Source organism: Euphorbia lathyris, chromosome 2 (assembly GCF_963576675.1).
Source record: "Euphorbia lathyris chromosome 2, ddEupLath1.1, whole genome shotgun sequence".
Lineage (NCBI taxonomy): Eukaryota > Viridiplantae > Streptophyta > Magnoliopsida > Malpighiales > Euphorbiaceae > Euphorbia > Euphorbia lathyris.
This window is the reverse complement of record NC_088911.1, coordinates 91,034,659-91,060,830: the sequence shown is the minus strand read 5'-3', so window position 1 is coordinate 91,060,830 and position 26,172 is coordinate 91,034,659. Positions and strand designations below refer to the sequence as shown.

General features: G+C 35.1%; 2 protein-coding genes across 2 annotated transcripts; one reads left to right on the top strand and one right to left on the bottom strand.

The window, feature by feature from the left end:
* The first annotated feature begins 3,054 nt into the window (after positions 1-3,054).
* On the top strand, positions 3,055-3,489 carry LOC136216866 (dynein light chain 1, cytoplasmic). The gene is made up of 2 exons (XM_066003413.1): positions 3,055-3,192; positions 3,268-3,489. Exons 1-2 carry the CDS (start codon positions 3,055-3,057, stop codon positions 3,469-3,471), a joined length of 342 nt encoding a protein of 113 aa, XP_065859485.1. The 3' UTR covers positions 3,472-3,489.
* A 4,409-nt stretch (positions 3,490-7,898) lies between these two features.
* LOC136218937 (cyclic nucleotide-gated ion channel 4) lies at positions 7,899-25,490 on the bottom strand. The gene is made up of 7 exons (XM_066006119.1): positions 24,818-25,490; positions 21,757-21,972; positions 10,269-10,582; positions 10,087-10,195; positions 9,775-10,011; positions 8,748-8,834; positions 7,899-8,657 (listed from the first exon to the last, which is right to left on the bottom strand). Exons 1-7 carry the CDS (start codon positions 25,361-25,363, stop codon positions 8,142-8,144), a joined length of 2,025 nt encoding a protein of 674 aa, XP_065862191.1. The 5' UTR covers positions 25,364-25,490; the 3' UTR covers positions 7,899-8,141.
* Positions 25,491-26,172: the final 682 nt, after the last annotated feature.

Genomic DNA, 26,172 nt, shown 5'->3' with positions numbered 1-26,172 from the left:
GTATTAGACATGATAAAGCAGTACGACCATGGAGATCTATAGCGTATAAGCTCACGCATTCCTTAGTCACAGTTGAGGATACCTGGCGGAGATTTTCATCGGCTCGGGGCATTGATCGGAGGAGATGCCGACCAATTAGATACGATCCCACTGCCTGTGATCCTGCTTATATGGACTGGTATATGCGATATTCGCATCCTCATCTCCTTCATGCACCACAGGCTGGACCGGTACAGCATGCTCGCGCCAACAGCGAATTTGTAAGTTTATTATTATTTAATATTATTATTTAGTATTAGTTTATATGTGTTTAATTTTTAATATTTTTTTTTTATTATTTTTTTTTTGCAGTGGGTTAGCTGGTTGTGGCGTGTCACCCAACTATCGGCTACCCACCGATCTGACGAGGATGCTCCACGCATTAAGAGAGAGATGGATGAGTTTATGGATGCGTGGCGTCGGGCGAGCTGAATTATTATTGTAGAACTTCATACATTTTAACACTTTTGATATTATATTTACTCTTTTACTTTTATAAATGTTTATGTTTATTAATGTTTATTTTAATTTTTATGTTTTTAAATTTTATTTGTTAAAGGGTAATACGAGTTAAAATGCCATAATTTTATTTGTAAACGGATAATTCGAGTTACCACAATTATGAACTATTTTTTTTTGTGATTTATTCATGCGGGCGTGAGGTAATCACGCCTGAGGCGTGATTACCTCACGCCCGCGTGCCGGGAGAGGTTTTTTCCCCCAATTTCCCACCTCAAAGCCTTAAAGGGTACTTTCGTCCTTTCACGGGGCTAGAGGTGGGAAATTGGGGCTTGGTTTAACAACACCCATCCCTTTTCATTTTATTAAGTTTTTATTTATTTGAACTTTATTTTTTTAGTAAAATATTTAATTATGTTCCCATTATTAATTACTTTCAATGGACTATTATCTTCATAGCATTTTTGAATTCATTTTTACGTTATGTTTTTAATAAGAAAAATCAATTTTTTACTTTTGAGACTCAAATAACTTAATTTCTGAATTAAATTAAATTTATGAAAATTATAAAAAAAATTATAACTAAATAAAAAAAGTAAAAATATTATAGTTTTTAAGAAATTAACTTTAAACTTATATATATAGAATTAAATATGTTACTTTTTTTTTTTTTTTTAAGAATGACACTTACAAAGGAAAATTTTAGAGTACTCACTCTCTATTAATCAATTCATACCACATATATACACTTTTTTTTTCATTACATCAATCATCTTCTATGAAGTGCTAGGTAAAAAGATTTTCATTGTTCGGGTGTATTATCGATCGACGGGCTTCAAGGGAAGTCAGCAAAATGGATCCGTAACCTCGAGAAAAGGATTGGCTCTGAGAGCTGGGCCCGGGGTCCTAGTCCCGAACCCGTCGGCTGTCGGCAGACTACTCGAGACCTTTTATCTAATAAATGCATCCCTTCCAGAAGTCGGGGTTTGTTGCACGTATTAGCTCTAGAATTACTACGGTTATCCGAGTAGCAGGTACCATCAAACAAACTATAACTGATTTAATGAGTCATTCGCAGTCGTCGCGATAGACGACCACGAACTTGTCCAGGAACGGCCGTAGTACCTGGTTCATCAGTGTGCAAAAAGTGGCAAGAGCATTTGTGAGGCCGAATGGCATCACCAGAAATTCATACAAACCGTACCTCGTGATGGATGCGGTTTTCGGCATGTCCTCTTCGGCTACTCGCATCTGGTAGTAACCTAAGGTACTTGAGAAATTTTATGATGTTGATTTATGAGTTACATATATATATTTCTGATTTTAAGTTATATTATGAAATTATAATATTTTTAGTATCCATCAAGAGTAATCTGGATAGGTGGTTTTAATTAAAGTCCGTATTTAGTGAGAAATACGGCTTGTGTACACAGTTGAAAGACCTATCGGGTATGGCAAAGAAGTGTTGAGTACGACCATACGATTAAGCCCTATTGAACTTAATTTATACACAAAGGTATATATATATATATGTGTGTATATATATATATATATATATTATTTCTGTTTTTCTTAAATTATTTTGGTGAATTCCGGAACCTGCCAAATGTAATTGGTAATGCTCCAAAGATAGCTTGTTTGAGTAATGGTTACAAAAGGCCTAGGTAGGGAGGGTTAAATGCAATGTAGACGACTCTGTGTTTCAGTAAGTAGGGTGTTATGGGGTGAGAGTTGTGTTATGTCGAAGCCATGGTAGTTTTTTCTGGGGTTGCTCACTTCATTTTCCATTGCCTTGTATGAAGTTAAAATCGCTGAAGCAAGAGAAATTATTTTGTGGTCTTGCTGAGTTCTGGGAAGTTGTTAGAGTGTGCAAACATCTGTTTCTCACCGTTCTAATTGTACACTGTCTTTTATTCTGCGGTTAGCGAATTATGATATTGCTCCTAATGGTCAGTTGCAGCGCTAATAAGTCAGGAGGATAAAACATGGAGTGGTTAGCTATAAATATGGATGCATGGATGTAATCTTCTCCATAGAAATGAGATCCATAGAAGGATCTCAATACTTGATTCTAGAGCTTATGGCCTACCCATTTTGGATTGGAGCTAAACAGAATATTCTTTTATTAGCATATTCTCTTTAAAATTAAGGCTACCCATGTTTGAGCTAAATACAATATTCTCGTTACAAATTTTTTCATCAGTATATTCTCATTGCAATTAAATAAACTGGACCAAAAAAAAAAGAATTAAATATGTGGAACATGATACTGCCTATCGCTTAGAAAAACTATATGATAGCTTAAAAACAAAACCACAAAATTGAGACCAGTTGTCCAAGATAAATGGGGACCAAAAAACTTTGTACACATTCATCTCAATAAATACATAGAGTAAAATTAGCCCAGAAATGGCATTTGGTCCACTGGTATCAAATACTTGTAGAATGGCATAATTCTAGACCCATACTTATTAGTTAGGCTTGACCCACTGGGTTTTGGAGGATATATAGATTCCAGCTCCAGCTCCAGCACCTATAGGCAAAGCTAAGGTAGGTATGCTAGAAGGCAAAGCAGTTATTGGTGAAGCTGATATGGTTCAAAGCATGCAGCAAGATGCACTTCATCTTGCTGCTAAAGCTCTTGATTTCTTTGACGCCACTCAATCTACTCACATTGCTCGTTTTATTAAACAGGTATTTATTTCTCTCTATTAATCCTTTGATTGGATGTGTTGAAATGAATTAAATTAAGATGACATTTGGATGCAGGAATTTGATAGGGCATATGGAGCAGGATGGCAATGCATAGTAGGAACAGATTTTGGGTCATTTGTGACTCATTGCTGTGGATGTTTTATTCATTTTCAGGTTGGCAGCCTCTCTATTTTGCTGTTTAGGGGCTCTGTCTCTGAACCTCATCCGACCCAATTCACACCCTTACTCTCCTTGGATTTGGAATCTATTAAATCCTAATTCATCTTTAATTTTCCACCATCCATTACTTGGCCATTTCTTGTAGCCTTCTTTTCCTAGTGTGCAAAAAGAAAATACCAGGAATTTAAAGAAAAACAAGTAGAAAAAGAAAGAATTGATTTCAATATTGTTTCCACTGTATTTTAATTTTTATATTTGGATTGTATTTTTCGGGTCAAATTCATGTCATGAATAATATCATGGAGCAATCATTTATTTTCTATAATTTTCATGTTGAATTTTTTTTTTTTTTTATGTAAATGGAAAAATGAAAAGCCTATATATAATGATCTACACGGAGAAAAATTGAAAGTTGGAAGTCTTTCCAAAGAGAAAGTGAAGGTGGAGAAGTTACAACAACCAGTAATTTTCACCTGTTCATGTGGAAACGAAAAATGTGACTTCCAGCAACAGTTATGCATTTACAACTGTAAATAGATTCAGCATTCATTTGAAACCACAATCAAATCAAACACTCATGGTAGAACTCAAAGGTCCAAATCAACAATATATTCCATCAATTTTCAACTTTCACGTACTCACATATTAGCTTTTCTAACATCGACCTAACATCAAGTTAAGCTTTACATCAGCGCTTTATAATGAAATCAGAGGTGGAGTTCTCGGTGCCATTATGATGCAGCGCGGAATCCACTGAGAGTTTTAAACCGTAAACTCACAAAGGCTAACAACTTATCTAGCTAAACTAGAAGGAGTGGATCCTAATTCATGGACTAAATCCATAGGAATATGAAATCCCCCATTGTTGAAGGTGAAAACCTTAACAAACTTCACAAGGAAGAAGATATATATTTGATTTCATAAAAGTTAACTATTACAAAGAGAAAGAGATGAATTTATATCATCTCAAAAACCTAATTGCCAAATTACAAAAGGGTAAATTATCTAACTAATAAAAATACAAATCTAAAGGGTAAAGTAGGGTTAATGGTAAAGGGGTGGCATGCTTGTAAATAAGGAGTGGTAGAGTTGTAAATAGGGAGTGGTCCCAATTATGGAGAACTTGGGGAGGAAGTATTCTTCAGCTGAGACACGCCCCGCGTGTCACTCACTACGCCCCGCGTGTCACGCACTACACCCCGCGTATAAGGAGGCACGCCCCGCGTACATGAGCTCCTGGAACTGGTTCTCTTTGAAGGTTCGATCCACGCCCCGCGTGCTGGACAACACGCCCCGCGTGGAATACTTAAGAGACCCCTTTTCCCACGTGGTTTCCTCCTTTATCTTGGCTCCAGATTCACGCCCCGCGTCCAGGGACAAGATGTCCTCATCATTCTCCTCTTCTTCAAAAGAGTTGGCCCCCAACTCAACTATAGAATAAGAATTGTACTCGGTAGGTATTAGCCACTCCATATATTGCCGGCTTCTCCTTCCCTTTATGAACTCTTCCCACACCTCAACTCGTGTATTGTCCCCGGTGCTCATCCCCCATAATACTCGCCACACTCTCCGACCGACATCGAACGGAATATCTCGACGGAGTTGATCAACCCAATCCTCCACAATGTCTTGGAAGCTCCTCCACACTTCCACGACATGTCGAACCGACCAACCCCGGTCCTCCTCAATCTCCACTTTACGAACATGGATGTTGGAACACAACTTTACTCCGCTCATAGCCGACATCAAATGGGATGTCCTGACGACACTTGTCAACCCATTTTGTAGTGATCCCAAGAACACTCATATCAATTCTTTCTTTTTCTTGGGCTAACAATCTCGCGGCTTCTCGAGTCGCCCCTTCACTAACTTGGCCACTATCTCGCCATTCTTGAGCTCCTCCCATTTTCTCAACATTATCCGGTCGGCCATTCCCGTTCACCAAATATTCTATGAAGCTCATTCTCTTCACCATAAGATCACGCCCCATTGACTCCTCATAGGGTTGTCATTCCCTCAACAAACACAACATATATCCCAACACATGCATCTCAATCAAGAACAAAATAACAAGTTCTGAATTTACCAAGTGGGAGGCTCGGCTCATTCCTAATGTGCACGTGCTAGGAATCTCATTCCTTCCTAGAGGCGTCACAACGTACTCTTTATCCGTTTCCTTGAAGCTCAAGCGATCATAAGGAAGACATAGCATACGACCTCCGGGATCCCATGCAATGTCACGTGGTATCTTCCCCAAAGGTAGAATGCCCCGTGGTTGTCCGTTGAAAGATACATACTTCCCATCTTCCGACGTTGGTCCCACATCTCCACTTTCCTCCATTCCCTTCCGGAACTCTCGATCACAATAGTCAAGTTCATCATCATTGACGAGTTCAATGTCGAAGTTTCCTTCTCCATCAATCTCCTTTCTAAGCTCATATCTTCTTCCTTGACCATATGCCATTTCACTTCCCTCTCCATCCTCTTTCCTTCTCTTCCCACGACCTATCGTTCCCACGTGCTTCTCTCTATAGCTCAAGCCGACTATCCCACGTGCTAAGCCGCTTGACTCAAAAGACATACTACCACCCAATATGGTAGAACCACCAACATCTCTCCCATCTCCATAGCCATCCACCTTCACACATAGTGTGATTTTCTCACTCCCACCAAGCATCTCATTGAAGTTATGTTCAAGGGGCATTTCATCAAACACCAAAGGAGCATCCCTTGAAACATGGGTTTCCCCAACAACCTCACCTACAAACAACCTCCCCTCCTTATCCACAAATGAAACTAAATCCTCCTCCACAATTTCATTATCAATAAACTCACAAGAAGAATCTAAATCCATTTCATCATCACAAATAACATCACCAACATATTCCATAGCAATAGGAATATCCAAAACTTCAATAGTAGAGATTGGAAGCTTAGGAGTTACCTTTACCACATGTGATGGAGAAAAGATTAGTGATGGATCTTTAGGAGGGACCTCCATGGTAGGTTGAGAAGGTTTTCGGTGTTCTTGCTTGAGACTCTCGACGGATGTCGTCATCTCTCTCATTAGCCCCTTCATCACCCGAAAATCCTCCTTGTCACTTGCTTGATGCCTTCTCACCATGGCTATGAGATTTTCCAACCCCTGGTTGACGGTGGTTACATATTTTTGGGATAACTTTGGTTGAAACATAGTCGAAAGAAGTCTCCGTTCAAGGAAAACGATCGGCTCTGATACCAAATGATGCAGCGCGGAATCCACTGAGAGTTTTAAACCGTAAACTCACAAAGGCTAACAACTTATCTAGCTAAACTAGAAGGAGTGGATCCTAATTCATGGACTAAATCCATAGGAATATGAAATCCCCCATTGTTGAAGGTGAAAACCTTAACAAACTTCACAAGGAAGAAGATATATATTTGATTTCATAAAAGTTAACTATTACAAAGAGAAAGAGATGAATTTATATCATCTCAAAAACCTAATTGTCAAATTACAAAAGGGTAAATTATCTAACTAATTAAAATACAAATCTAAAGGGTAAAGTAGGGTTAATGGTAAAGGGGTGGCATGCTTGTAAATAAGGAGTGGTAGAGCTGTAAATAGGGAGTGGTCCCAATTATGGAGAACTTGGGGAGGAAGTATTCTTCAGCTGAGACACGCCCCGCGTGTCACTCACTACGCCCCGCGTATAAGGAGGCACGCCCCGCGTACATGAGCTCCTGGAACTGGTTCTCTTTGAAGGTTCGATCCACGCCCCGCGTGCTGGACAACACGCCCCGCGTGGAATACTTAAGAGACCCCTTTTCCCACGTGGTTTTCTCCTTTATCTTGGCTCCGGATTCACACCCCGCGTGTCATCTCTCACGCCCCGCGTCCAGGGACAAGATGTCCTCATCACATTAGCGACAAAATTAGTGGAGTTTTGGTGTTATTTCTATCTTACCATTTCTCATGATTTGTTTTCTTCATTTCGTATTTTTACATTTTTACCATTTTTCATGCATTTATTATTTTCTTATTTTTTCGTTTTTCGTATTTTTACCGTTATCACGTTTTACCATTTTCGTGTTTTTTTTTTTTACTGATTTACGCTTTTTTTTCGTTCTCTCATTTTTTCTATTTTTCATTTTTTTCGTATTTCACATGAAATGTGAAACAAATGATCATTAAATATGAGCACAGTAATTTTGGAATCAAAAAGATTTTAGTTATGGAATATCCTAGGTTAAACTAATGAATCCCTATTTCACCAATTGTGAATAATAAATCCATGAAAAAAAAATACCAAATGGTGGAATAGGTATTCTATTAGCCTATATTCCATGAATCAAACATGCTTTTAAGGTTAAAAGTTAAGCAATTATGTTTAGATCTCAAACCTTCAATTTTAACCAAGAGCTGGTAACAAATTCTCTTCTGTTTTAGTATTATATGATCCGAATCCAACCATTAATTAGAATACTCCATGAGTAAAATACTGAACCAATAAAAATTGTTTCGCATACCACTTGACGAGAGATAATTAGTGTAAAAAAAAATTATATACATGTGTATTCACATCGATTTATTGACTGTATTACATGGAGCATCCTAAAAAAAATTCCACTTGGCAACTGTAACTTGAGAGATAGAAAATCATATATAATTAAAAATCAAGAACAGAATATTGCATAAATAATTTTTTTTTTTTTTTTAATTCAAACCACAATAGGATTGGTTTTCCATAGCAAAAGTGTGATGAATCCATAGACAGCAGATATAGAATTCAGAAGTCAAAATCATCCTGATTTGGCTTGGGAGAAGTCAACAAAGCAGTATAAAGCCTGAGTCTATCTTCTCCCAATGAAGAACAACGAGACAATGGTCTTCTTGGCCTAATAAAAGACAAAGAAGTAAGTGTCAATCGATGCCTATATCTTCTCCATGCCAACTGAATAGCCACAGCAGCCCATGTTCTCCAGCCTGGTGAATAATATCTTGCACTTCTCTTCACTCTTTCTTTAACAAATGTGTACCTAAAATGCTGTGTCACATATTTCACATCTTCTGCATCTAGCCCAAATGCTTCTGTTGTTTCAAGAGTCACTAATGTGCAGGAAGATGGAGGTAATCTTTCGATAAATGGTCGTCTTAAACACCAGGATAAGAGTTCATCTCCGCTGAAATTTCCAGGGCCTAACATGCAGCAACTTTTTACACCATCTCTTAGAACTTGGCTGCTTTGAAGGTGTCCTCTTACTACGAATAACATTCTTTGTACTGGGTCTCCCTCTCTTGTTATCTAGGTCCATGATTAATTTGAAGATTCTAGTGATTATGAAAGGTTTTACTCAATTAAGTGTGATGAAATTAATGATTCTTATTAACTTACTGTTTCTCCCTTTGTGAAAATGAGAGACTTCACTCTGTCACAGATGTTCTCTAGGACAAGTTCATCCATATGTTGGAAAAGTGGTACCTGAAGTTAACAAATCCAAAAGAAAGTCCATAACTCATAAATGTGAAATCCACTTAAGGTTCATAAAAAATGGTTATAATGCTTTATCTTTCAGGTTTAACACATTAGAATTTAGAAGCTTCCTGAACTTAGCTAAAAGGAAGATTGGCACTCCTAACTTATGCATTCTTATTAGCATCTTGCATTGTTTAAAATAACATGATTAGCTCTTTATCCACCTGGTCCGAATATTTAGATTTTGACAAATTAAAAAGTATATCGCTTTATTTAAGTTTAGGAGTGAATATATCCCTCTATGCAACTTCAAGAGGCCAATAAGTCATTTTAGACAAATTTAGAAGACCAATAACTCTCTTTAAGCAAGTTTTAAGGATTAACGAGATACTCTATAAATTTATGAAGTCAATTTTCTTTTTAGACAAGTTGAAAGAGCTCCTAATGTATTAAGTCTTATTTTTACTATAACTCTTCAACTTTAAACCCTGATATTATAGGTTCCGAACTTTACGGGTTTGCTAACGTAGTGACATTTTTTACGGTTAACCAAGTTAAAATGACCGATTTAGAACTCAAAAGGAAAAGCCTAAGATCTAAAGTTGTTTAAAATCACTAGCACCATTCTTGGACCTTTCTCTTTAAACAATCATTTTCCTTCTTCTGACCAAACAATACTTAAATAATCTCAAAGTCACAAAATTCATGAATTAAAGTTGTTTAGAATATCATTTCAATCAACTCTAAAATGGAGGCTTACCTTTTATAAGAGTGTTCATCTTTATAAGTAATAACATGAAACATTATGTTAGTAAAGCGTAAAATTCACTAAGTCTTGATATCCGATTTTGAAATTGAGGGTAAAATTGAGTGTTGTTGACGAGTGTATTTACCCTAATTATAATGCCACTGGAGCTCCTATAAAGAAAAGAATAGTAAATAATACCTGCCTAACCAAATCCAAGCAGAGATGGTACTTGATGTCTCTCCTAAGGCCCTCAGGGAGGTTTCTGATCATCTCACATTCATCAACCCCGCGCATGGCCGCCCATCGCTGCCTTTCGTAGTTGCGGACGCGGTGCCTGAACTCTTGGGGCAACCTTTTTTTGCTCATCCACCACTCTATATTCCTCATCTTTAATTGCATTGCTTGCTTCTTAGAAGTTGTTGCGTGCAAGAACACCTTAATTCATCCCAAATACCATATATAAATTACTTGAAATACAAATGAAACATGAATAATATATCTAATTGGTACCTTAATATTCCCAATTAACATGGTAACCAAAAGGAGTCCACTTGTAAGAACAATGATGTTGAAAACAACTTCTAACCATTCAGTTGTGCTCTCCAGGTTTCCAAAAGTGCTGAAATCATTTCAATATATAAGCTCCATATAAATTAAATTAAAAGGTGTGAAAATGAGGAGAAAAGTAATACCTGAGAGTCATAAGGCCCCAGAAGATGGGAAAGAGAATTTTCTCCAATCTATTATCATTAGTGACAAGTTGAACAGTCCATTTATAAGCACCATAATTATAATTATCACTAGTGTCTAAACAGGTAGCCCTGGCAACTTTGTTATCTGCCCATTGAATTCTGGAAAGATCCCTACCCTTGCTTGCTGTTCCGTAGTAAATAGGTTGTTTACAAGACAATAAATTCAGCCCACAGCCTGCTGTTTCTCTGCATTGTTCTCTCAAGCATTTTGTTGTTCTTTGAAGCCCTAGTAAGTACCAACATGCTCCTGCTGCCTGCATTTCGTTTAACAATCTATAATATTTACATATATATTCCTAAAGCAAACGGATCATGTAAGCTAAGTTTATATTATGCATTAAACTCCTCCAGGTCAATCTTTTGACACATAAACCTTTGTTCAATCACAATTGCATACAATATTGATCCACTGATTAACTACACAATTATTTGTAAACCCAGTTAAAAGCTGTTCAAAGTGATATTTTGTCGCATAGTTATTAATTGAAAAAATAAAATAAAGAATAAAATAGAAAAAAATAAAAAATACTATAATAACTCGTATGCCATCTTTAGCCAAATAAAAATATAATAAATAAAATAAATAAAACAATTGTTGGTTGCATTGATATGTATGCAACTAATAACAACAACAACAACAACAAAGCCTTAGTCCCGAAATGATTCGGGGTCGGCTAACATGAACCATCATATAAAACCGTGAAAATCAAGTCGTGTCAGCGACACAGATTCGCTCCCTCCACTCCGTCCTATCCACTACCATATTTTCCTCAATTCCCAATAAACTCATATCACTCTCGATCACCCTCCTCCAAGTTTGCTTAGGTCTTCCCCTACCCCTCACCACTACATCCCTTTGCCACTCTTCGGTTCTCCTAACCGGCGCATCAAGCGCTCTACGTCTCACATGGCCAAACCACCTTAGTCGGTTTTCTCTCATTTTATTCTCAATAGATGTGACCCCTACTTTTATTCTCAATGTATGCAACTAATAAATGAAGACAAAATCTAATAACATCAGACTACAAATATCAAATATTATTTTCAATTAATTAATTGAAGACGGTCATGTGTGAACAATTGTTCGGAGCAGCAATTAAATATGGGCTGAAATGTGTAAAATTGACAGTTTTGTTGAAACACCTTTCCACATGATTTTGATTTGACAAAATTATTTAAGTTAATCCATGATTAAGACAATTAAATTTATGTGCTTTGATTTAATTGTACTAATGTGTTTGTTCAATGTTGGGTATAATTATTGGTAAACAGAAATAAAAGGTACGACAGAATGATGTCAGCATGAGGCATAGAAGCTGAATAAAACACGACTCAGCATAATAGAAGAAAAGTCATCTTCAGAACAAACGCTTGAAGATGAAGCTAGCCAAAGAAGCTGAGTGGAGTACAACTCAGCATAATAAAAGAAAAGTCTTCTTCAGAACAAACGCTTGAAGACGAAGCTGATCAAAGAAGCTGAGTAGAATATGACTCAGCCTCGCCAGAGACAAATATCGAAGGCAAAGCCTATTAGAGTCAAGCTGAGTGTTCATCAGGACAGCACCAATGATCCGTTTACTAAAAGACAAGATCCGACAGAGATCTGCGTCAATTCAGAAGCTTTGGAATTACGCAAGGAGACAGTTTCGAGACGCATGGGTCAACTGGCCGTTGGCTAAAAGACGAAACTGGCGCTAGAAGACGAACCTGGCGGAAGAAGACAAGCCTGACGCCTGCTAAATTCAGACGACAGGATTGGCCTGCAATATCTGTATGCTGACCAGTGAATGACGCAAGGAGCCGTTTGAATTCAACGGATACATCCGAATTCAAATGATTAAGGCATTAGAAATTCGCTATAAAAGGACAAGTCCAACTCTTGGATCCTTTGCCGAAGTACAAAAGAAAACGAGCATACATACAAAGCACATTCAAACAAGAAAAGAAGATCTTACACCAAATTTCTATCTATGTGTAAAAGTCTAGATTGAATTTATATTCATCAAAAGTGTTCTTCATCTAGAAAGAACAAGTTTGTATCAATTGTAAAAATTGAGAGAGTGGTGTCGAGTACTCGGTTTTAGTACTCAACGGTAGAGAAAATCTAAGTGTTCGGTTATAGCGCTTAGTGGGGTTGAGTAGACGAATAGAGGACGGTACTCTTGCATACTCAACTGCTTTGTAAACGGTTTGTGCTCTACCTTTAAAGAGCTCGGTATTGGATTGAAAAAGCCAGGAAGTATTCTGGGGACTGGACGTAGGCGGTGAGACCGAACCAGGATAAATCTGCTGAGTAATTTCTAACTCTTTCTCTCAATATATATATGTATGTGTTGCTTGCTTGAATTACTCAGGATATAAATTGTATAAGCTGACACTGAGTAATCAGAGTGCTGAGTTGGAAGCTGACCTAAGTGTTAATTCCCAACTCGCAAGTAAAACGGTTCTAGTCAGCCTCTGACTAAAGCTGTCTTATATCTCTCTAGGCCGTGCTGACCAAAACTGAGTTAAGTAATTTAAAGAATTGATTTAGTCAGCATAATTAAGCGAAAAGGTTACATTAGTTCCTAACCCCCCCCCCCCCCCCACCTTGGAACTAATTACACGGGACCAACAAGTTTAATTATAAATAGTTTTTACATGTTTTCATACACGTATATTAACCTTATAAATAGATATAGCCTTGATTTGTAATGAGGTATGTAACTCAATAAAAGAAATTTCGATAGAATCAATTTCATTCAGCAATATATTTTATTTCCAAGTCTTTATTAATTCCTAAGAAATATTATTATGCTCTGCGATTAATTAATTACTTCCGCTAAATTGTCGCAATACCTCCAACAAGTGGTATCAAAGCTTAGTCGGTGAAGCGACTAAATCAAAAAAAAATTCTCTTTTCTCTAGCAAAACTATTATTTCTCTCCATGACAGTCACAAACTCAACACTTGTTGTCCCAATTTTCAACGGTGAAAATTATGATTTTTGGAGCATCAAATTCAGAACGATACTGCGTGCTTCGAATTTGTGAGATATTGTAGAACAAGGAATTCCATAAAATAAGTTTGGGAAATATTGAGAGATGACAAGGGACTGCCAAAGTTCACAACATCAAGCTCCAAACTCTTCGGAGAGATTTCGAGAACCTTAAAATGAAAGATGGCGAAGGTATCAAAATCTACTCGTCAAGAGTTAATGAAGTTGTGAACAAGCTACGAGCTTATGGAGAAGATATTAGTGATAAATGAGTTATCCAAAAACTCTTGATTACATTGACTTAAAAATTTGATTCAGTCGTCAGTGTTATCGAATCCAATGATCTTTCTTAGACATCAGTCACTGAAGTACTAGGCACTCTACAAGCTCATGAAGACAGAATTTCCAAACGACCAGAAATTCATTCTGAGTGAGCTTTGCAGTCTAGACACAAAAATAAATCCTCTTCTTTTAGATCAAAAAATAAATCTGAAGGAAAAGGATGCCAAAATTCGGAAAACAGTTGGAGATCCAAAGATGGAGATAAGAAAGGGAAATTCCCTCCTTGTGGCATATGTCAACTGACAAACCACTTAGAGAAAAATTGCTGGAAGAAAGGAAAACTCAAATGCAATTATTGTCACAAATTTGGTCACACCGAAAATGATTGCAGAAACAAAACACAACAGCAAGTTGCAGCCAGTCAAGAGATTCAAGATGAAGAAGATCACTTGTTCGTTGCTTGTCAAGCTGCTACAAAAAATAAAGATATGTGGTTAATAGACAGTGGGTGCATTAACCACATGTCTAAAGATTCTCACATCTTCACCAAACTGGATGAATTCGTTCAAGTACCAATTACGATGGGAAATGGAGCTGTCGCAAAATCGGAAGGCAAAGGAACAATCGCCATCAACACAAAGGAAGGAACAAGACTAATAAATGACGTCTTGTATGTTCCTACGTTGAGCCAAAATTTACTGAGTGTGCCACATATGATGCTTAATGATTATTCTTTGCACTTTGAAGGTAACACTTGTGCAATTTATGATTCTCAACAAAGAGAGGTTGTATGTGTGAAGATGGAGAAAAAGCATTTCCTATTAAATGGGAAAGTATAGCTATAGCAGCAATGAAAGCTCATACTGATGCTGATAGTTGGCTTTGGCATAAGAGGTTCGGACATAGCAATTTTCAAAGTTTGAAGTTACTCTCTCAACAGAACATGGTGAAAGATCTACCCACAATCTCTGACTGCACTAGAGTTTGTCATGGCTGTCAATTAGGAAAAATGAGTCGTCATTCATTTCCTACAGGCAAGGCTTGGAGAGCAAATGAGGACCTTCAATTGGTACACATAGACATCTGCGGGCCAATGAGGACTCTCTCACTTGACAACAGTAAATATTTCATTTTATTCATAGATAATTATTCAAGAATGACTTGGGTTTATTTCATGAAAGACAAATTTGAGGTTCTGAAGATCTTCCAGAAATTCAAAAATATGGCAGAAAATCAAAGTGGCTGCAAACTGAAGACAATCAGAAGTGATCGTGGCACGAAGTACACATCCACACAGTTTAAAAAGTTTTGTGACGAAGAAGATGTTCATCATCAACTCACCACTGGATATACTCAACAAAATGGCGTTTCAGAATGGAAGAATAGAACAGTGATGGAGATGGCCAGATCAATGTTGAAAGATAAAAATGTGTGTAACGAGTTTTGGTTAGAAGCAGTCTATACATCTGTTTATCTTCAGAATCACAACACCATAAAAGTGGTTCAAAACATTACTCCACTTGAAGCATGGACCGGGCACAACCCTTCTGTCGGACATTTGAAGGTGTTTGGTTGTATTTGCTACATACACATTCCAGTTGAGAAAAGACACAAGCTAGAAGCAAAAGCTGAAAAAGGAACCTTTGTTGGTTACAGTTCTCAATCCAAAGGCTATAGAATATACAACTTGGAGACATCAAAAATTGTCATTACCAGAGACGTCAATTTTGATAAAGAAGCTTTTTGGAATTGGGAGCAGAACAAAGAAGAAAAGAGACTATTGGACATTCCATCATTTCAGCAAAATACTCAGCCAGAATAGGGTCAACCGCAGAAGGAGTACCAGCAGGACTCAAGTTCAAACTCAAGTGATGATGATGATGATTATCCAAACAATTCAAAATCTCCACCAAGAAGGACAAGACTCTTAACTGCTCTCTACGACAACACCGAGGTTGTAGAATCTTATAATTATGTTTCACTTGAACCAAAATGTTTTGAAGAAGCATCTCAATATGATGAATGGAGGCTTACAATGAAGGAGGAGATCCGGATGATCGAAAAGAATCAGACATGGGAGCTAGTTGAAAAACCACCGCACAAAGATGTTATTGGCGTTAAGTGGGTTTTCAAAGCCAAATTTAACCCTGATGGCTCAATCCAAAAGCACAAGGCGAGATTGGTTGCAAAAAGATACTCACATCAATTTGGAGTCGACTACAATGAAACATTTGCTCCTGCCTCAAGGCAAGATACAGTTTGTATAATTCTTGCATTAGCAACACAAAAGGCGTGGAAAGTTTATCAGCTAGATGTGAAGTCAGCTTTTTTGAATGGGGTTCTCAAAGAAGAAATCTACGTCGAGCAACCACCAAGTTTTATTATTGAGAAAGAAGAAAACAAGGTACTAAGGCTAAAAAAGGCCTTGTACGGTCTCAAACAAGCACCGAGAGCATGGTACAGTAGAATCGATGCCTACTTCAGTGAACAATGCTTCAAAAAAAGTCCAAGTGAGTATACTCTTTACATAAAGGCTGATAAAAATTCAAATATCATCATTGTTTCACTTTACGTTGATAATTTAAATGTGACGGGTAACAATCCATCATTAATCTCCGAATTCAAAAATGAGATGAAGAAAAAATTTGAGATGACAGATTTGGGGTTGATGAATTATTTTCTTGGCATGGAAATTATTCAAAGCGTTGAAGGAATTTTTCTCTGTCAGAAGAAGTATGCAAGCAATCTTCTCAAAAAATTCAAGATAGAGAATTCCAAGGCAGTAACTACACCTCTAGTCAATAATGAAAAATTGGCTAAAGAAGATGGTTCACCTCCAGCAGATCAAAGGCAATACATAAGTCTGATCAGTAGCTTGTTGTATCTTACATCTACCAGACCAAATATCATATTCACTACAAGCCTATTATCACGTTTTATACAGAGTCCAGGTCGAATTCATTTCGCAGCAGGAAAACAAGTGCTAAGCTACATCAAAGGTACTGTTGATTTTGGAATCTGGTACAAACAAATGAAATTTTATCAATTAATTGGTTTTTCAAATATTGATTGGGCAGGTTCAGAAGATGACATGAAAACTACATTTGGTTACAATTTCAGTCTTGGTAGCGGAGTATTTTCATGGATCTCACAGAAGTAAGAAATAGTCATGCAGTCAAGCGATATGGCTAAGAAGAATTTTAGCTGATATGGGCGAAATACAGCACCAACCGACTAAGGTTTTTTGTGATAGCAAGTCTGCAATTGCCAATGGTAAAAATCCAGTTCAACATCGAAAAACGAAACACATCAAAATCAAGTTCCATTTTGTTCAGGAAGCTGAAAATGAAGGCGAAGTTAATCTGATTCATTGCAGTAGTGAAAATCAGATTGCGGATATTTTTACGAAGGCACTTCCGAAAAATAAGTTTGAGTTCCTACGAGTTAAACTTGGGATCGATGGACAACAAAATCAAGGAGTGTTCAAAGTGATATTTTGTCACATAATTATTAATTTTTAAAAATAAAAATAAAATAAAATAAACAAAAACCATAATTACTCGTATGCCATCTTTAGGCAAATAAAAATAATAATAAATAAATAAATTATTGGTTGCATTGATATGTGTGCAACTAACAAATGAAGACAAAATCTAATAAAGTCAAACTACAATTATCAAATATTATCTTCAATTAATTAATTGAAGACTATCATGTGTGAACAATTGTTCTGAGCAGCAATTAAATATGGGTTGAAATGCATAAAGTTGACAGTTGAATTATAAATAGGTTTTACATGTTTTCATACACTGAAGTTTACGCGTATATTAACCTTATAAATAGATATATCCTTGATTTATAATGAGGTATGTAACTCAATAAAAGACATTTCAATAGAATCAGTTTCATTTAGCAATATATTTTATTTCCAAGTCTTTATTAATTCCTACGAAATATTATTATGCTCTACGATTAATTAATTACTTTCGCTAAATTGTCACAAAGCCTCCAACAAAAGCAGATAGCTCGTTTCATCTACATATAAAATTGTTTTTTATATATTTTAATGTTTTTCTATAATTATCCTATAACCACATCTTTTATATATAAAAGTGCTCCCCTTGAATTGTTAAACATGCAATTTCAAATATGGATGAAATGAACCACACACTTTTAGTGGAGTAATTTGATATTCACACCTAACTATATTGTAAATCAAGAATTTAATATATGTCATTATAATTCATCGAAAAATCCATGTGTCAAATTAAAAAATCATAGACTTAATATATAAAAATCAAAATGTCAGATACTTGATGATGTTTTTTCTCTTTCATTAACTTTTTCACAATGCTTAAATTTTCTTGTATATTATTATCGAAAAGAACTATTAGTACACCTAAAAACTTAAGTAAATAGCTAACATATAAATACTGTTTAGGATCGATAAGTTCATTTCGCTCTAAGGAACCCCACTAAGGGCTTGATTGGATGAAAACCGAATCTTGAAGACCGTCCAATATGGAGAAAACAAATACTACTCGAGCACCTATAATTGACTCCAATGATGCACTACTTGCAACCATTCAAAAATTGCAAGACTCTCTAACAAAAAAAATGGTTGAGACCTAGTTGCAGGTACAATGAGAAAACCCACATATATATGTTTACCTCGCCAGGGAGAGGATCCCCTCTCCTAAGCACATCAGGAAGGAATCGAGACACAAGCTAGATTACTCGATGTGAGATACAACCATAGAGTAGCTCATAGAATCCCTACATTGATGAGCCACGAGAAGTCCTTTTCAAATGCTTTCAGAATAAAAGGGTTCTCAGTAGGATGATATATTACCAAATTTATTCACACACTCCCCTTTAACAGAGAATCATTGATACTTTTTTTTCGGCACATTAAAAAACCCCAAATATTCCTCAGTACACATGAGTGGAAGACTAAAATGAGCACGAATGGTATAGAGAACTCGCGGTGGGATCCACAAAAGGTGATCTAAAAAAATAAAAATTTGTTAAATCATGGGTTCATCCGGAAGGTTTACTATTCAAAATGATTAGCAAGTGTGGTCCTTGTGGAGAAGTAAGGCATTTGTCAAACAAAAAAATTGTAACCATACCAATGACAAACAAATCCAAAAAAAAAGATTAAAAAAAGTGTTAAATCTAGATTTCATTAGGGTGGTTTACTACTTGGCAAATGTGGTCCTTGTGGAGAAGAAAGGCTTTTCTCAAACAAAAACGTAGTAACCACACTAAGGACATATAAGAGGTGAACCATAAAAAGATTAATTTTTTTTTTGTTAAATATAAGGTTCATTCGGGAGGTTTACTACTCAAAATGGTTGGCAAATATGGTCCTTGTGGAGAAGCCAAATGAAGCTTACCGTATGTGCGTCGACTTCACGAACATCAACAAAGCCTATCCCAAGGACTGTTACTCTGTCATTTACATAAACTAATTTAATGACCAAATAATAGCACACCAGATCTTGTCAATCATCGTCTCCATAGTAGGATACCACTAGATACACGTGGACCAATACGATAAGGAGAAAACAACGTTCAGTATGCACGAGGGAACTTTCTACTACAAAGTGATTCTATTTGGGCTCAATAAGATGTTTGGAGAACATATATGCAAGACAATGTATGTGTACAACGATGACATGGTAGTCATGTCATGAGTACCCATGCTAAGAAACACTCTATAGATATCTAAAAATCCCATCTTTCGACAGTATTGCATGAAACTCAATCCCAAAAGTGCATTTTTGAAATAAGGTCAGGCAAATCCTTGGCTTTGTAGTCTCAAAGAAAGGCATTCAACCCAGCCTGGATAAGGTGGAAACGGTACTCGGTATGCAGCTAAGTGTTGCACTAAGTTGAAAAGCTTACTTATCATTATATTACTTATACCTAGTACACTTGCTAGTGTTCACATTTTAGGACAACACATAGCTAGGCTTTCACTTCTTGATATAGGTCAAGAAAGGAGTACATTATCAATGTCTTTGAATTCGTCAAAACATAAGAACTCCTTGATATACCGAGCCATGCTGGGAAAGAAATTTTGGTTGTAGCCGGTAACAGCCTAAGCTTTTCTGATGTATCGATTGGTAAATTCTAATCCTCGTGTGTGGGATCACTTATAAAAGATGAGAGAAACTTCACAAATAGAAGGCGATTTCTTAACTAGTGAATTGAGAAGGCGGTTTCGGTGTTGTAAAGAAAGATGAGAGAAACTTCACACACAGAAGGCAAAGTAGAGAGGAAAAAGAGTTTGAACGAATGTTAACCTGAATACATAAGACTTTTTTTTTTGGAATAAAATGAAGATCATGAATGCATTTTTCCCAGTTATATTTGAGTTCCACCCAAGCTAAAAAGGTTTTGCAACTCATTCTGAGTTTATATATCTTTCCACTACCTAGTAATTGTTACACTTACCAAACAATATATCTTAACAACCCAATAGATGACAGTAGTTTTTCGAAATATGTGCAGAAGACGACATCGTTTATGTTCGCTGAGATTAAATAATATGAGCTGAGCAATGGAGAGACATTTGTTTCAGAACCATTTCTCTTTAAGAAAATCTCATCAAGGAAGTAGGCCCAAGACCTAAACCGCCCTACTCATTTCACCACTAAATCCAAGACCAAGCTAGTACTTCGAATTCACAATGACTCACACTTATATAAAAGGAAATTTCTCTCTTCATTATGAGCTTATTCTTGACTTTCCTTTTATATCCTCAAGTTTACTGACTTTCACACCAGAGTTTATATCGGGAACCCACTATGACACATGTCAATATTTTCAGAAGAAGTCAATGTAAAAAAGTTAGACCAGACCCAATATATATTTTTTTATCTACACATTTGCGGAATTCAAACCGTAAATGGTGCTGCCAAATTTATTTATGTCATGTTGAAATATACTTTTTAAAAAATTAAACTAATAATGAAGAAAACTTCACTAATTGAGAATTTAGTCCATAGATATTAAAAGCTCGTGAGATAACAAACCAAGAAAGAACATAATAAAATTTTGTTTTGAAAGGAATAATAAAATATTTTCAAAGCTAATTAGATGTTAACAGTTTAAATTGAATATTTATGAGAAAAATAAGTATACATTCCGGCCTCATGATATGCATGGATGATTAGTGAGTTTCGGTGGAGTTAAGTTTGATGTCACTCTCACTTGTTTTGTCTCATCTTTTAGTTTCGCCTATGCACGCTACAAAACTTACTTTTACCCACTAATTAAACATAACTTTTGAACTACAAATTGCCTTGATTCTGTCCCATCATTAAGTTTAAAATGTTTACTACTTTTTCCACTCCCATTTACGTCCAATATACAGTAGATATCTATTCAAGCAACAGTGGCGGATCCAGGAATCGACGTCCAGGGGGCTAATTTTAGTCCGATTATAAATTTTTCGAAATCGAACCTGTTAGGAATGGACAATTTTTTAACCTTCTAGCACACTTAAACTTTATGGTTTTTGTATGTTAGCTAAAAATTGTAACATTTTCACACTTTTTTATTTTTATCTATAATTTTTTTATAATTTTCATAAGATTTAATTTAGAAATTAAGTTAATTGTATCTCAAAAGTAAGAAATTGAATTTTTTTCATAGGAAATTGATTTGTTTTATAGAAAAGAGATAATAAATTCTTAAAAAATAGATATAATAAAAATAACTTCATATAAAACAAAAAATGAGCATGGTGTGGTTTGAACCATGACCTCTCACCTTAAAACAAGACTCTTAACCAACTCAACTACTTTAAACTTTTGAGATAATATTGCATAGGTTAAATATATACTAATATTTGGGGGCTACACGGGACAAAAATAACGGTATTTAAGGGCGGAGCCAATGGCCGTGGGGACTTCGGCTCCCGCGGGCTCTAGGCTGGATCCGCCCCTGCAAGCAACCCAACAAAAAAAAATACCATATCTTGAAAGTTAATGACAAATTTTGCCTAAATATTTTTCCATTTAAACCAACTTTGCAACATCAATTATGAGACTTCTATTAATCAGTAGTTATGTTAATTAATTAAATGCATAAAGCCAAACAATTGACATGTCATATTACTACTGAAACGCATAAAAAAAAGTGTTGAAAAGAACTTACATGTGATGCGACGAAGTAGGCAATCATATTAAGGGCAATACCCCACCAAACTGTACCAAAAATATAACCGGACAGATTCTGCATCCGGCGAAGTAGGCATACGGAATGGTATATCTTGGGAAGATATTGAAAAAGAAATATAATTAACAACACTGTCATCACCACTGTCACTGATCCTCTTTCTAACAGCCACGGTATTCCAACCCATACCACTATCTGCATTCCATTCAAATTACTCACTAATTTCAATTTTATATCAAATCTCATACAATATGTGATTAAATTCCTTTGTTATTTCTGTTAGGAATAATTGAAATTACGATAAACGAAAATAAGCAAACACACAAGAATTGTTTACCCAGTTCGCCACTCAATATTAATGACTACGTCTGAGGCACTACAAGTTAGGATATTTACTATAATGAATGAGATCCGGATTACAGAGAAAGATGTTACATTTATACTCCTGAAACCCTAACCGTCTGAAACCCTAATCGCCCAAAAAAATTTTACTATAATGAATGAGATCCGGATTCAGTTGGATCGCTGCAGTTGGACCCATCGCTTCAGTTGGACCTATATATTAGTTTCCAGCCCAACAATTTCAATATCCCTGTGGATTCCAAATCATGTCTAAAATCTCTGATTGGGATTGAAGACCACTATTTGTTTTATATATACTAGCTTCCAACAGATCAAAACAAGACTTTTTCCTTTCATTTTATATAATATTATTTGTGTTTGACTGTTTTTCTTTCAGTAAAAAACTCTGTACAGTAGGCCCCTTTTCTCATTTCCAACTAAATTTTCAAAACTTTTCTCCAAAAGGAAACGACTTTTATCGCCTCGCATTAAAAAATAGGTGTAGTTTCACTTTTCACTTTGAAAATATCACCTCATTTAGATTCTTAGAATATCCAGTACCAAACTTATACTTCTAAACTGTCAATTATTTAGTATCACGTGTCAAGCATACGAGTGCCAAGACATCATAATCTTATATATATATATATATAAAGCAGCATTTCTTTCTTCTTTTCTTTATAGTTGATTCTCAAAAATAAATGAATACATGTCTCGACATGGCTCTTATGAATAAAAATATGATAATTAGACAAATTTATCTTTTACATTAATCATTTCTCACATAGATGCTAAATTACTAATTGGTTCGACATTTTTTTAATTCACTCTTATATATTGTTATAAAATTATGAGATTGTAACAACAAAACAAATTATGAGATTGTGTGTCTCCTAGAAAAGTCATTTGTAGAGATATTATTGTATAAAATAACAATATAATTAAAATTTTGTAAGTAATATATAATCAAATATCACTGTAATTAATATATTAATTAACCTATGATTTTACAAGACAAAAATATATTATCAAATAGAAGGAAACGCTGTCTTCAAAAAAAAAAATTAGAGGGAAACGCTTACATATAATGCCAGAGATATGCTTGTGTAGAAAAAATTTAGTAATCTTATTATATATTTTTTATGTTTAATTTGATGAATTTTTAATCAATTATATATATTCTAAATTTCAAGATCTGATAATTTTAAAAAAAAAAACATTTTTTTAGAATAATTATAATAATCACATTTTATAGAAAAGTAAGATAAAAATAATTATTTCCAGCTATGTAAATTTGAAATAAATTCATTTATCCTAAATTAAATTTAAAAGATAAATTTAAATCTGGTCAGTGCAGAACAAAAGAGCATGATTAAATGTAGTTTTGTCCACACGTGTAAAATATAAAAGTTTTTAAAATAATTTTTGTAAACTATACATCTTTTTTTTGTTATATGTAAACTATATATTAATTTGAAGCAAAAAAGAAGTAATAAACAGTATTATTGCAGAGACATTTAGCTTTATATCCAATTACAACAAAAGGATTCCTGAAAATTCAGAGAGTTAGTGATGGTATGAAGCTAAGTTCCTAATTGTTTCTGAATATTGTTGTTTCCTATTATACCCTTTAGCCTTAATATAGGAAACGACACAACTGCCTCACATGGAGTCTCAGAACTGTATATATACTTATCCTGCATCAATAAAAACCAACTAAGGGCTACCATTTCTGACCTTTTCATACCCCACATCCAGACAAATAAACCTTAACTCTAAACACTGTCCTTTTTTTTTTTTTTTTGTATTCATATATATCTACAGTAAATATGGCTCCCATACACCATACAAACCCATTCTAGATTATTATAATTACTGAAATTAACTCTTAATAATATGTTTTGGTTAACTAAATTTCTATAAGAAAAATTATTTTTTTATTATGAAAGTAAAGGGATGTTCCAATTCGGCATCTCAATAAATTCAGTTTTCAAGAAAAAAGTTAAGTCGCCTAAACCGTCTACACACTCGAACTCAAGAATCATTTCAATTTTTCCAATTAGTTCCTCCGAGCGATTTAGTCCCCTAGGTACTTTTTAGCAGGTGACACTTAGGCGGTAATCAGGACAAATAAAAACATTTTTTATTATTAATTTTAAATTATTTTTTGCTTGTTGTTGATGGATTATGTTTATTATTTTTAGATATTTTTATTTAATTACGTTTTATACTTATTTTCAGTTTAAGACTTTAAAAATAGTGTTTCATAGTTTTTGGTGAATTATATTATTTATTAACATTATTTTCTACAGTTATTTCAATAATATTGTTATTGAAATATCTTCAAAGTATACGCTACAAATAGACATATTTTTATATATTGCATCATTTTACATTATTATTTTGTGATATCTTATAAATCTGATTAATTCTATTAATTCCTAATAATTCTTGAGGTCCAATCTGCCCGATCAACACATGAACCATTTGAGGAAAAAAAAACAGCTAGAATTTATTGTTTTTATTGATAAATAACGCTATTAGGATTCGTATACAATCGTGATCTAAGATGATTTGAAGTAAGGTCCAAAATTAATAATTATGTATTATTGTGTATGGACTGAATTGATATTATGGAAACCACAAAAATATTGTATTACAATTATGAAGATAAAACACAGATGAAATGAAAATTTACCTGGGGTAGAGGTAGAATTACGAAGAGATCAAAGAAAAATCCATTCTTATCCTTGATATAGCGTAAAGCCACGGAAGTAAATCGGCGAGGAGTTGCCGGTGGTGGTCCGTTGGCCATTTTGAACTGCAACCACATATTCCAGAGATGCAAAGCGTCAGTCATGCAGCGGAGAACGGTGACAGTAATGGCGAACCAGCCGTCGACGAAGAGACACATACAATTATCGCTGACAGAAAGAGCGTAGAAGAAGAGAGGATCCACAAAAAGACCTGTTGCACAAACAAGTAGAAATACTCTATTCCATTCTTGAACCCATCTTGCTTTTGGGTCTAATACTTGCCCTAAAAACCATCCTCTTCTTCTTCTTAAACCACCGCCGCATAATAATATTTTACTTTTTACATCCTTATTCCTCCGTTCTTCCTCTTCCGCCGCATCCTCCTCCTCTTCTTCATCTTCTCCGTTTAGGCTATCTTCTTCGTCGTCATCGTCGTCTGTGAAGTCTCGCATGTGCGATGCACGTGACGTATATTGATCAGTAGCCATGAGATTGAGAAAGAGATAGAGAGGGTGGTTTTCAACTTTGGGGCTAACGGGGGGATATATGTAAAGGATTTTTTAGAGTTTTCTTGTTTGTTTGTTTTTTCAGAATTTTAGGACAGATAGAAGGTGAGAATGGACATTTTCTTCAATGTACCAGATTGGCCTTTTATTTTCTTTTAATTATTGGGCATTCCCCTCCATAAATTATTACGTACGTACCAATCAAATTATTATTTACTTTGCAAAATTTATGTAATTATTTTGTATTATGCACATCTTTTGCTGTTAGGAATTGGGTTGCATTGCGTATTCATTAGAAAAGCATAGGCAGAAAGGAGATTACTGGCCAATTCAAAACATTTATTACTTATCTTGAACAATTTTGCCTATATTGAAAGGAGAAATTTTATTATTGTAGCAGGAAAAAAATGAACATATAAAACTTTATGAAACCTCAAAACACAATAAATTTCCTAAGAAATTACCACCAAAAAATAAACTTGTTTGTAGGTAGCTAGATTTGCACTTAAGGCCCGTTTGGTTTATCTGCTGTTTGCTGTTGTTGTTTGCTGTTTGCTGATTGCTGTTACGGATTGTTGTTTACTGCTTACTGTTTGATTATTTGTGTTTGGTAAAACTATGATTGTCAGTTGCTGGTGGTATGTAAAATGACTAATATGGACATGTTTTAAATAAACATATAAAATTAATTTTAAAATATTCTAAATAACTAAATAAAAACACAAAAAATAATAATTTTTAAATAAATTTATTTTTTATAAAGAATTATATATTTTAAATTAATTAATTAA

What these genes read in the sequence shown, in the direction of transcription:
- LOC136216866 (XM_066003413.1), top strand. Translation starts at nt 3,055, where the DNA reads ATGCTAGAAGGCAAAGCAGTTATTGGTGAAGCTGATATGGTTCAAAGC. An exon ending in TTGCTCGTTTTATTAAACAG is followed by an intron (nt 3,193 to 3,267) that starts GTATTTATTTCT and finishes ATTTGGATGCAG; the next exon opens with GAATTTGATAGGGCATATGG.
- LOC136218937 (XM_066006119.1), bottom strand. Translation starts at nt 25,363, where the DNA reads ATGGCTACTGATCAATATACGTCACGTGCATCGCACATGCGAGACTTC. An exon ending in TGTTAATTGGGAATATTAAG is followed by an intron (nt 10,012 to 10,086) that starts GTACCAATTAGA and finishes GGATGAATTAAG; the next exon opens with GTGTTCTTGCACGCAACAAC. An exon ending in TTTTCACAAAGGGAGAAACA is followed by an intron (nt 8,658 to 8,747) that starts GTAAGTTAATAA and finishes TCATGGACCTAG; the next exon opens with ATAACAAGAGAGGGAGACCC.